Below are 17,421 nucleotides of genomic sequence, written 5' to 3' on the forward strand. Positions count from 1 at the left end.
CTAAAGAGAAATGGAGGAACATTTTGTGGACTGATGAGAGTAAAATTGTTCTTTTTGGGTCCAAGGGCCACAGGCAGTTTGTGAGACGACCCCCAAACTCTGAATTCAAGCCACAGTACACAGTGAAGACAGTGAAGCATGGAGGTGCAAGCATCATGATATGGGCATGTTTCTCCTACTATGGTGTTGGGCCTATTTATCGCATACCAGGGATCATGGATCAGTTTGCATATGTTAAAATACTTGAAGAGGTCATGTTGCCCTATGCTGAAGAGGACATGCCCTTGAAATGGTTGTTTCAACAAGACAATGACCCAAAACACACTAGTAAACGGGCAAAGTCTTGGTTCCAAACCAACAAAATTAATGTTATGGAGTGGCCAGCCCAATCTCCAGACCTTAATCCAATTGAGAACTTGTGGGGTGATATCAAAAATGCTGTTTCTGAAGCAAAACCAAGAAATGTGAATGAATTGTGGAATGTTGTTAAAGAATCATGGAGTGGAATAACAGCTGAGAGGTGCCACAAGTTGGTTGACTCCATGCCACACAGATGTCAAGCAGTTTTAAAAAACTGTGGTCGTACAACTAAATATTAGTTTAGTGATTCACAGGATTCGTAGGACTGAACCTACTGGTAACTTGTTTGCCACGTAGCAATAAAAAATATACTAAAAACCTTGATTATTCTGGTTAGTCACATTGTACTGCTATTATTTTGAACAAAACTGTATATATATATATATATATATATATATATATATATATATTTTTTTTTTTTTTAACCGCAAATATGCATTAATTTGATCAACAGTTATAGTAAAGGCTTAATAAATTTTTTTTTTTTTTTTTTAACAAATCCTGTTTCTTTGAACTTTATATTTAAAAAATGTACCATGGTTTCCACATTAATTAGCACAACTGTTTTCAACATTGATAATACAAAAAATGCAAAGCTGCATATTAGAAATATTTCTAAAAACCGTAAGACTGAAAACTGGTGTAATGGCAGCGTTGCATCACAGGAATAAATAACATTTTGAATTAAAAAAAAAAAAATAGAAAATAGTTATTTAAGATGTTAATAACATTTTATACGTTTATAGAGTTTTAAATGTAATTTTGATCAATTAATGGAGCCTTGGTAAGCATTTGAGACAAAAACAAAAAAAATCTTACTGACCGTAAACTTTTAAATGATTATTTTTTAAATATTTATTAAAATGTTCTATTTATTTTATACTAGTTTTATTTATTTTTTACAATTCAGCCATTTCACCAAAGTTTGAGCTGAATATAGATGAAATAATATCAGTAAAATATGGGTAGCATGGTTGGAAATTGACCATAAATTAAATCATTGTTCAGCTAGCACTTAGGACAAATGCAGGTTTATAGTTCTTGATAACAAAAACCAACATAGATTTATTTATTTTTTTAACATGGAAGAAACAATATTAATTAATGCTACATTTTTCATTCTCCAAATTATTTAATTTCCTGGGTATCACAGTTTTCTATCTTAAAGTAATGAGATACCAATTTGTAACCACATGGAAGTCATTGTGTTTGTTTTAAAAACTAAACCATAGCAAAGGAGTTTCTTTAATGTAAATGGCCAAACACATGGAGGCAGAGACAGCCGTTTCTTTAAAACTAGAAGTAATTCTAGACTTTAACCTTTTATTTTGTAACAGCCACATTCATGAACAAGATGATGGAGCCAAACAAGATGTTTTTGGCATGCAAGAAATACAAATAACAGCTGTATGGCATGACTATGACGAACTCTTCCAGTCCTCAGTGATGAATGTGCAGCTCTGTACATCTAATCACGTTCAACATGTCTGGAGCTTGTAAACATCGATCTTGGCATCTCCTCTATCTACACACGGAGCAGGTCAAGCTGGAACAAATTTAGGTTTTCTTCATGTTTATGTGCCTGCTATTACTGTCATTATTAAAGCAACTTATTACAACAATGTACAGCTAATTTACAATGGACAGGGGCATATATATGAATCCTGTCAGAGTCTACAGATCTACTAAGATTATAAGATGCTGTTTTCGACAAATGGATGCCACGTAGTGGAAAGACAGTTTAGTTTCTCCTGCCTTCATGGCCGGTCTAGTTCACCGGCTCCATATTAAGCCACTATCCACACATTTGACAATGGCAGACATCTGAGATGTGTGTCATTCGCCGATTTCAAAACAGCTGGAACCCCTCAATGCACGAGACACTATTGGCCGATCCTTCGAGACGTCATGGTCATGACTATGTTTGACAGATGACATGACAGAGTAAACAGAGCTGATGTGTTAGGAGTCCTCAGAAAAAGCTCTGTGCGTGTTGGGAAACCGCTGGTGGTTGTAGTCTGGATCATCACTCAGTCGTTTCTTTATATCACTCTTCACCTGGAAGACAATGAAGGATGCAAAAGGTTTCAAAATGTCCAATGCAATTCAGAGAGCAAGATCACAATCTGTGTGGTCTGTGTGGTGTGGTCTAAATTTGTAGCTATGATTATGCAATAATAATGTGGGATTGTGGAGATGGTACCTAAGCTGAGTGTGTGTATATGGGGTGGCTAATGTCATTCCTGGAGAGACACAGTACTGCAGAGTTTTGCTTCTTCCTAATCAAACATCTAAATAATCAAGGTCTGTAGGGATACAAAAAAAAAAAGTTCCAGGCAGGTGAGTTTTAATGAGGGTTGGAGCCGTGCTCTGCAGACTCTCTAGGGTCAGAGTTAGCCACCCCTGGTGTACATATTCAAATTCGTTGGGAAGACTTTGAAACTCACAGGAACAGTGTGGAAAACTTTTTTAAGTTGTTTTATTTAACTGAAATAAAGCTGAAATATTATAAAATATAAATATCCCATGAAAATATATTTATAGAGAGATACATGCTGTCATGGCAATTAAAATAAGTTAGTTGCTAAGTACTTAAATAAAATAAAAATAAAGTTAAATATAATTATTAAATATAAATAAAGGCAAAAGCACCGAATAGATTAAATGGAAAACAATTTCTAAATGTAAATGTCTAGGGAGAACACAAATGAGTTGTATTAGCAACACTTCAAAGTCATATAAGAATATAAAATAGTTAGAAATACCCGTTACTGTACCGTTTGATCACGCTGCAAAAAGCGATGATGTTCTTTAGTAATTTTCCAAATATTGAAATAAAATCTGCTTATGAGCTTAGAATTATGAACTCAGTAAAAATGCAAAACAAGTTTTCAGACCCTACCAAGAGATATTTGTTCCGATATTTTGTTGTTGTAAGAATAAATTAACTTGTCAGCACCAATAGCACTATGGGTCAACCTGCACTATGGCTGTCCCGAGCTCAGGGACCTTTCCCGATCTCGTCCCTATCTCTCTCACACTTCATTTCCTGTCAGTTCTGATCAGTCCTATCCTGATAAATCTGAAAATTGCAAAAAATGTATCTCATAAAAAAAGAAAACAAGAAAGGTTCATGTTCATTCTGCATCTGAAGTTAAGGTGTCTTGATTTAAGGATATTTGTACTGGAAAATGAGACAAAAATACTGTGGAAGATATCATTCTTTTGCTGATCATGCAACGTTTCATGCCACAGCTTTACATCTAATCACGTTCAACATGTCTGGAGATTGTAAACATCGATCTTGGCATCTCCTCTATCTACACACGGAGCAGGTCAAGGCAAAAATATTTATACGTGATGCAAAAGACTACCACGCTAGCCATTAACTTTACCATAGTAAACCTTGTAGATACGACCACTTGAAGAAATCAGACGTCACCTTCTCATTTTCTATCGCAACCGTGTATTTATTTAGTAACATATTTTATAAGTCTCATCTTGACACTTTAGCTCAGTATATGTCATAAAAATATAATAATGTTTTTTTTTTTCGGGAGCTCCCTCTGCTACTCAGATCGTATTTTTAGAAAATATAGAATGGATCCCAGGCTATTAGCCCCACCTGGCTCGTTTAAAGCACTGGCTCGCACTCACCCGAGGGCAAATAAGGACTTTTTAAGCCTCCTGAATAACACTGGTCCACGCAGGTGTCTCAGGGCAGATCAGGTGTGATTTTAGTTTCTTACCTGTTGTGTATAAGCTTCCTGCAGCTCCGGTGTCTCTAGCTCCCCCTGTAGGCTATCAGGGGCAGTAACTGGATGCACACCAGATGTCCTGGCAGCTCGACTAACAGCCTCAGCGAGAGAGAGGTGAGGACCCTCCCCCTGTGTGGTCTGTGAAGGGAGGAAAGCAGTTCTAACTGAATGGTTCATTTTGCATTGGTGATCTTTGGCAGCGTTCTAGTTTTAAGTGAATGTAGATGACACACAGACCTTCCTCCTCTTAGCTGGCATCCCATGCAGATACGCATCAGACAGAGGCGGCTGCGCTTTCATCTTCCTCTGGGTCAACATGTCATGTCTTATGATGGGTACCCACTCCTGATTAACATATATTTAAAAAATACACATTATTATTATACACAATATCAGTTTTTGGTTTATTTTTGTCAGTGTACTAGAAAAAGTTAATAAAATAAACATTTAGCATATCCACTAAATCACAACAGACAATGGAGTCTCACAGGAGGAACAGTTGCTGCCCATGGCTCCGCCTCTCCAGCAGACTCCTCCCTGTCTACAGGTGCCATGGCTACTGCTCCTCGAGTCTCCTCTAATGATGGCCTGCCAGGTGGCTCATCACCATCAGCAGTGTCTCCTGAGGATGCCATGACTTCCTCTGCAGTGGTGGCAGGAGCAGGGGACAGACCCTCTTCCATCTGTAATATATAATCACTTATTACTCTTATGACATACAGTTTATAGTGCAGACAAACATCCAGATGTGTTCAAGGCCTAAGGGATAGGATGTACACAAAGGACAGTTGCTTATGATGTGTGTGTGTTATTGTTAACTAGACTAATATATTTTTGAAACTTTAATGGCAATTATATATGAGAAATATAAAGAAAACTAAAAAAAATAACAGAACTAAAATATTAATTAATATTATTATAAATAATGATCACAAGAAAAGCACAAAAAATAAGTAAAATTACAATGAATTTTTTTTTTTTTTTAAATAAAACAGAAAATTACTAAGTTTTAGATCAGTTATGCTTTTTGTTTAAAGGCTTTTCTGCTCACCAAGGCTGTATTTATATGATCCGAAATATATATATATATATATATATAGAGAGAGAGAGAGAGAGAGAGAGAGAGAGAGAGAGAGAGAGAGAGAGAGAGAGAGAGAGAGAGAATCATTACAATTTAAAATAACTTTTCTATTTGAATAGATTTTAAAATGCACTTTATTACTGTGTTGGAATTTTCATTCAGATATGCTGGTTTGAAGGTCAATACACATTTATTATTATAAAATTTTATTATATTTTCTAAATAAGTTCTGCTCTTTTGAATTTTCAATTATAATTTGTTTTTTCCCTCACACTGAATACTGAAGTAATTAAGCTGAGAATTCAGCTTCACCAACACAGGAATAAATTGCATTTTAAAATATATAAAAATTACTCAAATAAATGTTTTATTGTTATATTTCACAATGTTACTGTTTTTTGCTGTATTTTGGATAAAAAACAGCCATGGTGAGCAAAAGACAAGTGTCTTTTAAAAACATTTTAAAAAGTCTTACCAATCTAAAACTTCTGAATGGTAGTGAATAAACTTATGTGCTGATATGTTTTTATCAGCTCATTTACAAATAATCATTCTTCTATGCCCCAGTAAACTAGACTCAATATCGTTCAGTTAAAACGCACCTCAACACTCGTGTTATCTGACTGCTGGCTTGCATGTGTATCTGACTCTGTTCTTTGAGACGACCCGCTCTGTACGTGAAAAGAATAATAGAAGCATATTCATTTCTGTATTCTGTGGTTCAGTTTGGGAGTGAATCCTGAAGAGAGAGTGAATACCTGCGCATTGATGACATAATGCTGGATCTGCTCTTCAGTGACTGGATTGTGCTCTAAAATAACATGCAGCCTCATAGACATCATACTGGTCAACCAGTTCACCAGACTGGGGTTCACTTCAGCTGACATCCTCCTCTGAGTGAGGAGGAAAACATGAACGTGTCAAAACATGCATTCAGTGCATCACCAAGCAACCTTCATGAGGATGAGTCAATGAATCTTACAATTCGGTGGTTGATGACCGTGGTTAAAGCTCTTTGCTCTCCTCTTAAGCAGTAGAGATTGAGAGCCAAACACTCAAATAGACCCTGGGTGCACATATACAGCAAGCGCTGGCCAAATGTGTTATCTGGAAAGACACAAGAAACAGAGCAAATGTTAACAAAAATATTACAAATGATAATATACTAAAAATTAATACTAATAAAATGACACTGAAAAAGTCAATAGAAAATAGATCTTTTATTATTATTAAAAAAAAAAAGTTAATGTTTCCATTCCACAAAACAGTTTCCATTTGCCCTTTGTATCATCTCTTTTGAATTCTTGATTGAATTTATTAATATAAAAATGCCCCAAATAAGGAATAAAGATGTGTAATTGAAATACTGGGGTCAGAGCAGTTTTTGGCTCTGTGTTTGCGTGGACAGTATAGTGGTCACCTGTACAGCGCAGAATGTGCGTAGCAATGCGAGTAAACTGTTGTCTCAGGAAGGACATGTTGGTTTGGATGATGTCCACTCCCTCGCGAACAGTCACAGTGGACTGAAACAGATACAGCACAGAGACTTAGTCAGCGGCTATGATGAACAGATGGTACAGGATAAATCAGGTGCAAACAAGACTTACAAAACTCTCTGCAATGTACTCCTCTAGTCCATTGATCAGATCCTCAGCAGCACTCTAAACAACAAAAACCATTCCATTAGTATCATGAGCAAACACTAGTACAGTGACAATATTTACCTTAACATTTAGTCATTTATCTGATGCTTTTATACAAAGCGACTTACAAATGAGGACAAAAGAAGCAATCAAATCAACAAAAGAGCAATTAAACAAAAGTGCTATGATAAGTCTCAGTTAGCCCAACGCAATACGCGTAATGTTGCCAATAACTGATGTTTTTGACAATATCTCTTGCTATGGTCTTTCTGATTTTTAATCAGCTTAACCATGATGAAAGTGTGACTAAGATTTAATTGACTAAAACTGGACTAAAATGCTCAGACATTTAGTTGAATAAAACTTCACTAAATAAAAACAGACCAAGGTTGATAAATATGATAACTAAAAAGTACATTTGTCACAGGACCAAGACTACATTAAAAATGCCTGACAAAATGAACACTAGTGTGTAATATGTATAGTCAACGATAATTTCATAATTGGACCAAATTACTGAGTATGTCAATTGAGGATGAAACTCATGTATGAAAGCAGTGTGAGCTCAGACTCACAGCTATGTTGGCATCGGTGGGCTCTCGGCCTCGCAGATAGTGCTCAACGAAGAAGGCCGTGAGCTGGGGCTGGATGCGGCTCAGAGGCTGAGGATTACCATGTAGCAGCAAAACCATGTCTACCATTGAGAAACTCTGACACACCAGAGACAGCAGATCTCCAAAGAACCCTGACAAATAAACACAGACAGCGAGTCAGTACAAGTACTAGGGATGCACGATAAATATCGGCTGATGTGTATTATATATCAGTCGATCTTTATTGTGCATCCCTAACAAGTACATCAAATGCAACTTTGAGGTGAGCCAATGAAACTCAGTAACTGACCCACTGCATCTCCAGTTCCAGGAGTGAAGAGGTTGGTGGTCTGGGAAAGTCTCTGAATAAACTGGGCGATGCTCTCAGTATTGCCTTGACCAGCACCCAGAGAGCCCATCATTGTGGACAGGACGCCTTGCACGATGCCTGTGAAAAGCTCGGGGCTGAGGGTCTCTCCTCCTCCACTGGGAGGCTGAGGGGCGGTAGTGTGGGCGGCTCCTGAAGGGGCAGAGGGCGTGGCTTGTGAGGGTGGAGGCTGCTGGTTTGGTGGAGAAAACACAGGCTGGCCTGACTGCAAAGAAAACAGGACGTTGAAATGAACACATTTGGTAAAATCAGACTACAAAACCCCATTTGCTTTTGAAAGGCACCAACCTGAATGAACTCAGACAGGCCCTGGATAAATGCAGGGACACCTGGAACAGTCACTGTAATGGAGGGAGGAGCCCCGGACACCCCTCCACCAGCACCTCCCAAAAGTGAGCCCAGCAGCTGAGCTAGGTTATCTCCTGGGACGCCCTCATGGGACTGACCCACGGACGCCGTACTGGTGGTGTGGGTGGACGTCTGACCGGATGTGTTGGCTGAAGACGGAGGAGCGATGGAGGAGGAGATAGAGGAGGAGAAAGGGGTAGCTGCGGAGGTAGAGAAAGAGAAGGAATGGGACGATGAGGTAGTGGACGTCTGGGCGCCTGATGATGGAAAACATGGAAGGTTTATAAGCTGTGTAATGTTGGATCTTGAACAGGAACCAAATAGGTAAAGACCACTCACCTGTGTGCAATGGCATCAAAAGCTGCCCTACCAAACCACTGACCATCTGTGTGAGAGGAGAGGACGTCATAGGGTTGCCCTTGATCGAAGAACAAAAATTTAGTTTTATGCAAAGAGATTAGATATGGTAAATGGTAAAACCATCACATCAATGAAATATAAGCTTTTTTAAACAACATTTGAGCATAAGAAACAACATTAATGGGGACAGTTCATGTCAGATTTTGTTACTGATTTGAAATATGTAATTTAAGTATGAATCATATTCTCTATATAATTGTGTATTTGCCGAATACAAATCTTGAATGTGGCAAGCAGTTTTTGAGATTTCAGGATTTTAGAGAGGTGTTGCAAACATAGCCACCAACTTTCCTTGAAAGGGACTTTGGTTTTATGCCTCTCCAAAACACAATATTTTATCGTAAAACTTCATACTTGGTTAGTCTGTTGCCCTGCTGAGGGGGGCACTGCCCGCAGGTTGATGGTGGTCCCTCTGGTGCTCATAGGTTGGGGGATGCGTGGAGATAATGTGGGCCGTGTGATGACCACCCTGGCCTGAGGTGGCGGAGGAGCCTGGCTGTCTGTACTCTGGGCACCAGTGCCTGCAGTGCCCTGCTGCTGCCCCTGGGGTCCGGCAGAGGCTGCGGTTGCCATGGCGACAGCCTGCTGGGAGATCTGATGCATGATGGCCTGCATGAACTCTGGTGGTAGTCCTGGTACATGGATGGGTGCTGTGGTGCCTTCAGACAACAGATGCACAGAAGTCAGTGAAAGCTGACTACTAATACTGCTGTAAAATGTAACTTTTTGGTAATTAAAATTAATTTTAATTTGAGGTATTACAATGAGCATTAACTAAAATAAAAACGATATCAAAAAATATATATATTTACAATTTTTTTTTATTGTTTACTATAACTGTTTAGTTAATTTTTGCAATTTTTTTGTTAATGCTATTAAAAAAAAAAAAGAAAGAAAAAAAAAACTCCAGTACACTTTAATTAAAACTCCAGTACACTTCTGTATAGGGCTGGGCAATATGGGCAAAAATTCATAACTCTGTATTTTTTTGCTAATTTGCGGTTAAAATATTTTTTTTAGGTAGGATTATTGTTTTTCCGCAGCCAAACACTGCACGCTGGAGATCCGGCATGGGGCCGGAGAACTTTAAGCCCTGCCCATGGGTAACCCACGTTTAAGACTATAACGTATATGGTGAATTTGTTACCTGGAAAACATTTATTGTTTTGTGTTCAGTGTAAAACAGTAAGTCAAACTGGTTTTGAACCACATGAGTGCATGTAAAGAGGGCGTATTTTTTGAGTACATTTTTCTCTTTAAGACACTATCACATTACTGTGTGCACGGCTGGTTTACCTGCTTTAGAGACAGGTGGAAACTAACCGGTCTCTCCAGCAGCACTGGGGTTCTGTTGCCTTTGGCCCTGTGCTCCACTGTCTGAATCAGTGGTCGGCAGTTTACTTTTTTGAAAGCAACTATTTTAAATTGTAAAATCATATCTTGATGAAGAAGTGTTTGGAATATTGTGAAGTGCAGCAGACCAGGAATGGGCAGCATGGCTAAATCACAGTGCTAAGAACACTGGGCTTCTGATTGGGTAGGTTGGTGACATACCATCCAGGTTCATCTGCATCATGACCACTGGCTCCATGGTCTGGTGAGTGATTCTGATCACTCTTGGAGACCCCTGACCGTGACCCATCTGTTGACTGACTCCATTCGGTGGAGGAGGAGGTGCCTGACCCTGAGGCTCTGATTGGTTGCTGGACTGTGAGGTTTGGGCCTGACCCTCGCTTGTCTGTCTGCTGTTTGCCATCATGGTCACAGTGGAGCCCAGGTTCATCTAGAAGATGACATATATTTTGAGGCTGACTGTTTGATACTAATAGTATGAAAGTAGTTTTGTATGTATAGTTGGTTAGCTCACTGGAATGGGAATATGGGGCGGTCCACTCTGCAGCACAACAGGGGAGGTGTAGTGTGACATGGGCCGCACCACATGTAAGTGGCGGGGTGGCTGAGATGATAAATTGCATCGGAGGTCACTCAGAGCCACCAATGTGTTTCCAAGGAGATGGAGTGACTCTCCAATCAAATTGAGAGTGTGCTGATCCTCCTCTCGTTCTTGAGTCTGTCCAAGAAATACATTTTCAGAAAATGAACAAGCCTTACAGCGCGTATGACAATTATGTAACATTAAACTATCTAGGGCATACATTGTTATTGTAGTCAGCAGAACTGGCCGCCCCAAGGATGGAATGTGTTCTCTCCATGAATGGACGGAGGCGCTCCTCCACCCTTCGTACCTCTGACAAAACCTCCACCAACTCCAAAGGGCTGGGGTGACTTTTGAGACATGGAAAGAAGTTAGACTTGTACATGTAAAAAAAATTAATGGGCCAAAGACATGACGATAAACTACCGTTCAACGTTCAGGGACAATTAGTTTTTTTTTTATTTTATTTTTTTAGCAAGGACACATATCAAAAGTGACATTATAAACTTTTGTATAAAAAATTTTAGATTCGTCAAAGAATCCTGATTTTTTTATTATTTTGGTTTCCACATACAATATTGAACTGTTTTCAACACTTAATAATATTTCCTGAGCAGGAAAACTTGTATTAAAATTATATTTTAAAAAGTATATTAAAATTTAATAATATTCCACAATATTAGCGTTTTACTGTACTTTTTATCAACTAAATGAAGCCTTAATGATCATAAGAGACATTCGAAAATATGAAAACTTACATCAAACTTGTACGGTAGTGCATATCACATGATTTTATATTTTTATGGCAAGGCAAGGTTCAGGTTATAAAACATCAATGTCTCCCCCAAAATAATATTACGAATAATCATGATATAAAAATTTTAATTACTTATCTTGAAAAATATTGAAGTTTGTATCGTGTATTCAAGGTTTAAGGAAAATACATAGACTTTTTACTTAGAGGGATGGTTAATTTGCTCTTAATGTAGTTCAGGTAATTCAGGTAATTATGTAAGTAAGGTTCAGTTTCTAGCACAGTCCGGGTATTTCACTTCATGAGACATAATATATCGTCTATAAAAATATTTTTTATTGTTCTACTAGGGAAAAAAAAAAATCACTTATTGCGCATCCAGAATGGATGGAGTGTGAGTAAATTAAAGCTGCGGTAGGGAACTTTTGACGCTCTAGCGGTTAATAACAGAACTGCTTGCGTCTTGCGGAAGAACATTGTAGCCGGATCTACTTCTCTCTGTTTATGTCTATGAAGAATCACAAAGGTACTGGGTTACTCCGCCACGGTACCCCCGAAGCAATCTAAAATAGTCCGAATATAAACACTTATTATAGGTGCACCCTAGTGATTCAGGACAGGCTAAAAACACGATTTGGAAAATGGATTCATGATGTACTCCCTTATTATATAAATTTTTCTACATTTTGAACACAAACAAAGTTACGGACCACAGCTCTGATTGGTTGATTTCTTACCGGGAGCGGATGAATTTCTGCAAATGGCAATAGGACCACTGGGAGGAGCCAGAGGAGCTTGATTTTTTCACATATTATCTGTCTCATATTCTACTGTCAGGACATAATGACAGGTTAAACAAATATGTAAAAAATATATTTTTACAAAAGTTACCTACTGCAGCTTTAAGAGTAATTTTTTTTCATTTTTGTGTGAACTATCCCTTTAATGGTTACACCACATGACATTTTTAGAGCTATTAAATCTAAATATCCTTGCAGATTGTAGACAATTTTCTATAAAGCATATAAAATCAACATGAATACCAGAAATACATTTCTAAGAGCCTGGTGCGTGCTTTTTACCTAGATTGTTAAAAGCTTTTTCCTTATCATGGGCAATATTATTTGTCTTAGATCCTAATATTTTCTCTTACTTGGGTCCAGAGTGAGTTGCTCCATCTGTCTGTGAAGCTGAGGATGAGGAGGAGGCTGGAGGTGGGGAGCTGTCCATTGGTTCTGATGAGAAAGATGATGATGGCTGAGGATGTGGGTTCTCTTGCTGAAATGATGGTTCACTTGACTGACCCTGAAACAAAAAGTTAAAGTTACTTTTAACTGGAAATATGCATCAAGCCAAAAGGCATTTGATATATAATTAAGAAATCCAGAAAGTTAGTTTTATTTGTTGGTTGTAGCTATTTGTTCTGCACCTCAAGTCTGTGGATTAAAGTCTGTGTCTCTCGCAGCAGGCTTTCAGCCAGCTGGAGCCTCATCCTGGGCTCACTCTGCACTGATTGCTCCACGTTGATATCGACATCCACAGAGCCACTGCTCTGTGAGAGAGGAAATAAATTACTGTAGATGTGTCCAGAGATAACCTTTCATTTTAAACAACAGACTGTGACCAGACAAAGCATAAGTGCTTCTAATTCAAACATTCAGTACACTGCTTATAATGTTCATAATTATGCAAGTATGGTTGGTGAAGTTAGAGGACGCAAGGATGACTCACTCCTGTGCTGGTGCTCACTCTGACATTACGCCCCATTTCTCCAACACCAGCCAGCATCTGCTGCACTGACATCTAGAGAGGTGAAATTTACATTTCCTTTAATAACAAGACCTTTAACATATGAATTACAATGACCATCTGAGGTTAAGCGGTCACATGTTGCAAACATGTGTCTCTTCACATTAGGAAAGCACTGCAACCTGTATTTGCTGTTGGTCCATGATGTTCACAGGCAGGTTAAATGTGCCCAGCATTACATAGTTGTTGGCATTACGGTCATGTGGAGTTCCTGGAAAAGTGGAGGACTGAGAGGAGGTGGATCCCCCATCCGTTGTACTTGAGGAGCCTGAAACTCCACATCCTCCACCCCCAGACTGACTGCTCTGGGGAGGTGCTCGCTCCACGAGATGAATGACCTTCCCATCAACATCTGAAAAAAAAGCATGTTTTGAAAAGATGTTTAACTGCATGTTGGACCCGGAAAATTGCTGGAACATTGCCGGGTCACCTTCTGTGTGAAAGCAAATACATCCCGGGATTGATTCCGGGATTGGTCCCGGGTCGGGGACTTAGTAACATTGCCGGGTTCAGTCTCGGAACGAGCTTTGTGTGAACAAGATGACGCACGTTATAGCGCGACTCTTTTACCAGGTGTTTTGAAGGCAGATCAACGTTTGAGAAGAAACAGATATATGCAAACTGTAATGAAGCAGAGATCAGTTTGTTCCTCACTTTCCACACTGACACTGAGATCATTTGCTAGCTTCAGTGAAAGTATAAAGTGCCTAGCTTTTTCGAATCGTACATTACACGTCACGCCCTGATGTCTTGTGTCATTACGGGACCTTTGCGGGTTGTGTGTGAAACGCACGCACATATTCCGGGTAATCACTGGCAGTGTGAAAGTGCAAAATCAAGCGACCCGGGAACAATTGCCAGGACACCGTGTATTTGCCTGAATCACAGTGTGAAAGGGGCTTTAGAAACATATGGTCAAAAATAGAAAGAGTAGCATGCTGTTCCGATTCACCAACAGCCACTCGTTCAGTTCCTGAATGAATTTGTGTTTTGAACAAAACGGTTGAGTGAACGTTTCAATGACTCACTAAGAAAAACAGTCCCTCGTCTACCACCTCCTGGCTCGATTGCACCAAAAAGTTACATGCAGAGTAATATAGAAACAGTTAACAGTCCCCCAGTGCCAAAAAAACATAAACAAAGAAGTGTCTCACTGTAATCTGTGAGTGTCCTCTCATCCTGCAGCACTTTACCCTGGTAGATCAACCTCTGCTTGTCCACCGGGATCTCAACAGCAGAAGCGATGTGCTCTTTAAACTGCTTCACGGTCCACTGAGTGAAAGTAAAAGAGGTGGCAATCAGATTACACAGACAACCAACTTAATTGGTTTATCAATTTAAAGGACATTTAACAGCCTTTTGTTATAGCGGTCTGGTTTATACTTTGTTAAATTAGCTAGCTACATACAAAATAATCAAAGCACAAACAAATTCCTCACATGATGTGACTGATAATATCATGACAGAGCACACAGACACACACCTCTCCCCTGACGGTGAACGTCCTGCTCTGGGAGTCCAGAGTCTTCACGGTCACCTCTACAGCTCCTGGTTCCTCCATGACTCCAGAGTTTCTTTAAAAAGGCGAGAAGATTTAGAAAGCTTCCAAAAATGATTACAAGGACTAGTATTAGCAATTAACCTCTATGAGTTATATCATCTACACTGGCAGCAAAAATAAATCAGACCTCATTTTAATAAAATAATCTAGTTTTACCGCGTATTATGAAACATAATATAGTTGCAGTGCTGCTTCCGTCATTATAACACGAGCGTCTCGTTTTGTCTCCATAGTAACGCTGGGGTTTGATGCAGTCTATGGGCGCTGCTAGCACTGCGATGCTGACAGTACTGATAACGGACATCATAACAACCGTAAAATAAACACAAGCCATATTTTAATACCGTGTATAAACAAAATAGCGACGCCTGATCTATATATGACCAGTAGAGCCACACATAACTGTTACTGTTCAAGACCATTACTATATTAGCAGCTAACAACAGTCAAAGCGACTCGGTTGTGCATTCTAGAAAAAAGCTAACGTTACATTATGAATAGCAGCAGAGGATATCTGGGTTAGAAATGTAAATGATTAAACACCTTACTTTTAAGAGACAATTGTGGCAGTTCGGCGATTTAAGTGTTTAATTATAATTTTATCCTACACAACAGCTATAGGGACATGCTAGCTGAGCAGCTAGCTAATCCCAGACGTTGCTTTGGCAGGAAGTGATGTCACGTTCTGCAACTAAACTGCGATTTCAAAATAAAACTACAAATCTAAATCCGAAAGTGTATATATTTGTTTGTTCGTCTATTATCGACCTGGTTTGTTGCCATTTAAATGTATTGATTTATTATTTGGTTTATTATTTATTCTTAAACGTTGACAAAACGAACAAAATGTATTAGATATAACGTTAAACATGAATTAATGAGTCTATCACCAGTAAAGGAGAGATATTGCTAGTGTTTATTTTCATCTGCCTACTCTCTCTCAACCGTCAAAACTGGGGAGACATATATTTTTTTTAATTTGTCCCTGCGCTTTTAGGAAAATCAATAGACCATTTACGCAAAAAACGTCTATTACATTTAAGCAGATTCATTTGCAGAAAATTCAAGGGAAAACAAAATAGAAGCCTTGCCAGCTGTTTTTTTTTTCACCGGTGGGCGGGGCTAACGTAAAAGTTGTAATGTTATTGGCTCAAGCTAACCTATCGTTTTAATTTCAGCAAATCACAGTGGGCGAACGCATGATTAATATTCATGAGACAATTAGTCTGACATCGAGAAGGGTATTCCTGCACAACCGGAGGCTACAGTTACAGGACCGCAATTCTGTGACCGCAGCTTTAGGACCCTAGTATTTTTGTAACAGCGCCACCTACTGTACTGAATCAACACTAATTAAAGATGGACGACGTGGACAGCAACCAGACGGTGAGTATCAATATTTAATTAAGTTTTATTTTATAACGTTTAAACGGTGCAAAGTTTACATAGTGAGAACTGCTACCTATGAATTAATAATTAATTCCCACCAAATTAAGAATTTGTGAGCTAGTTTTATTAATTACTACGACGTTAATTCGTGGCTATGATTTCATAAATTATAATTGTGTTTTAATGACGAAGTATTATAAGTGAATCTAGCCTGCACATTAATTAAACTTATCAGATGACAAGAGCATGGTTGATGTAAGGTTTGTTAGATTTACCTGCAGCTTAATGTATTAGAGTGAATACTGGCTTAATAGTCGTTGTTTTACCATATTTAGGTATAAAATATATTTCATAATTAAACTTCACTGACTGCCTAGTTGCAGTATGTGTTAGCCTGTTGTTTTGGCATTATTTTGCAATGGTAAACTAGGCATTTGGCAATTTTAATAGTTTATTACAATTTGGTCTAATCTGCAGGTCTATTCCACATACAGTTATACATTGCTATAATGTGTTAGTTTCTGTCATGTTGTGCATGGCCAATATGAAGTGATTTTATGGATTCGATTAGGCTCATTGTAGGACAGATGATTAAAAAAGGCACTAGGGATATTTTCATGATCTCAAAATATTCTAAACAAGTACACTCTCACTTTTCCAAGATACATATAACAATCAAAAAGGGAAATCCCTGCCCGAATTGAAGAGATGCACCACATGCTGCAAGGACTTTCACTTTTCATATATATATATATATATATATATATATATATATATATATATATATATATATATATATATTCCAGTTGAATATGTTAAACAAATGTTTCTTATTTATCTCTCTCTGTCTCTCGCTCTCTCTTTCTCTAGAGTTGAAGCCTACAGCCATTCTATCCATGCAGCAACTGATGGAAAAGGGGTTCACTTTGGTGCTGTTGTGATGTTGTCACAAAAATGACATGTAAATTCTGTACAGACCAAGAGTTTGGACACACCTTCTCATTCAAAGAGTTTTCTTTATTTTTCATGACTATGAAAATTGTAGATTCACAATGAAGGCATCAAAACAATGAATTAACACATGTGGAATTATATACATAACAAAAAAGTGTGAAACAACTGAAAATATGTCATATTCTAGGTTTTTCAAAGTAGCCACCTTTTGCTTTGATTACTGCTTTGCACACTCTTGGCCTTCTCTTGATGAGCTTCATGAGGTGGTCACCTGAAATGGTCTTCCAACAGTCTTGAAGGAGTTCCCTGAGAGATGCTTAGCACTTGTTGGCCCTTTTGCCTTCTGTCTGCGGTCCAGCTCACCCCTAAACCATCTGGATTGGGTTCAGGTCCAGTGACTGTGGAGGCCATGTCATCTGGCGCAGCA

The 17,421-nt window shown here is 38.5% G+C and overlaps 1 protein-coding gene across 2 annotated transcripts; it reads right to left on the minus strand.

Moving 5' to 3' along the window:
• Positions 1-1,645: 1,645 nt before the first annotated feature.
• LOC127979433 (large proline-rich protein BAG6) lies at positions 1,646-15,610 on the minus strand. Of its 2 annotated transcripts, none has more exons than XM_052584893.1 (24): positions 15,200-15,610; positions 14,574-14,664; positions 14,245-14,362; positions 13,213-13,442; positions 13,013-13,084; positions 12,711-12,833; positions 12,435-12,586; positions 10,748-10,877; positions 10,459-10,662; positions 10,146-10,374; positions 8,946-9,250; positions 8,511-8,589; positions 8,112-8,371; positions 7,746-8,028; positions 7,418-7,587; positions 6,807-6,860; positions 6,620-6,722; positions 6,182-6,306; positions 5,958-6,092; positions 5,802-5,870; positions 4,607-4,801; positions 4,356-4,463; positions 4,110-4,256; positions 1,646-2,418 (listed from the first exon to the last, which is right to left on the minus strand). In XM_052584893.1, the coding sequence occupies exons 2-24, from the start codon at positions 14,649-14,651 to the stop codon at positions 2,323-2,325; spliced, it is 3,465 nt and encodes a 1,154-aa protein (XP_052440853.1). In that variant the 5' UTR covers positions 14,652-14,664; positions 15,200-15,610; the 3' UTR covers positions 1,646-2,322. The 2 variants fall into 2 exon arrangements, with proteins under 2 accessions (XP_052440853.1, XP_052440852.1); XM_052584892.1 differs by having other exon boundaries at positions 8,112-8,428; positions 15,200-15,608.
• Between the last annotated feature and the right edge of the window lie 1,811 nt (positions 15,611-17,421).

This window comes from Carassius gibelio, chromosome B19 (genome assembly GCF_023724105.1).
Source record: "Carassius gibelio isolate Cgi1373 ecotype wild population from Czech Republic chromosome B19, carGib1.2-hapl.c, whole genome shotgun sequence".
Lineage (NCBI taxonomy): Eukaryota > Metazoa > Chordata > Actinopteri > Cypriniformes > Cyprinidae > Carassius > Carassius gibelio.

What these genes read in the sequence shown, in the direction of transcription:
- LOC127979433 (XM_052584892.1), bottom strand. Translation starts at nt 14,651, where the DNA reads ATGGAGGAACCAGGAGCTGTAGAGGTGACCGTGAAGACTCTGGACTCC. An exon ending in GATGCAGATGAACCTGGATG is followed by an intron (nt 9,251 to 10,145) that starts GTATGTCACCAA and finishes TGTTGTCTGAAG; the next exon opens with GCACCACAGCACCCATCCAT. An exon ending in TGGAACTGGAGATGCAGTGG is followed by an intron (nt 7,588 to 7,745) that starts GTCAGTTACTGA and finishes TTTATTTGTCAG; the next exon opens with GGTTCTTTGGAGATCTGCTG.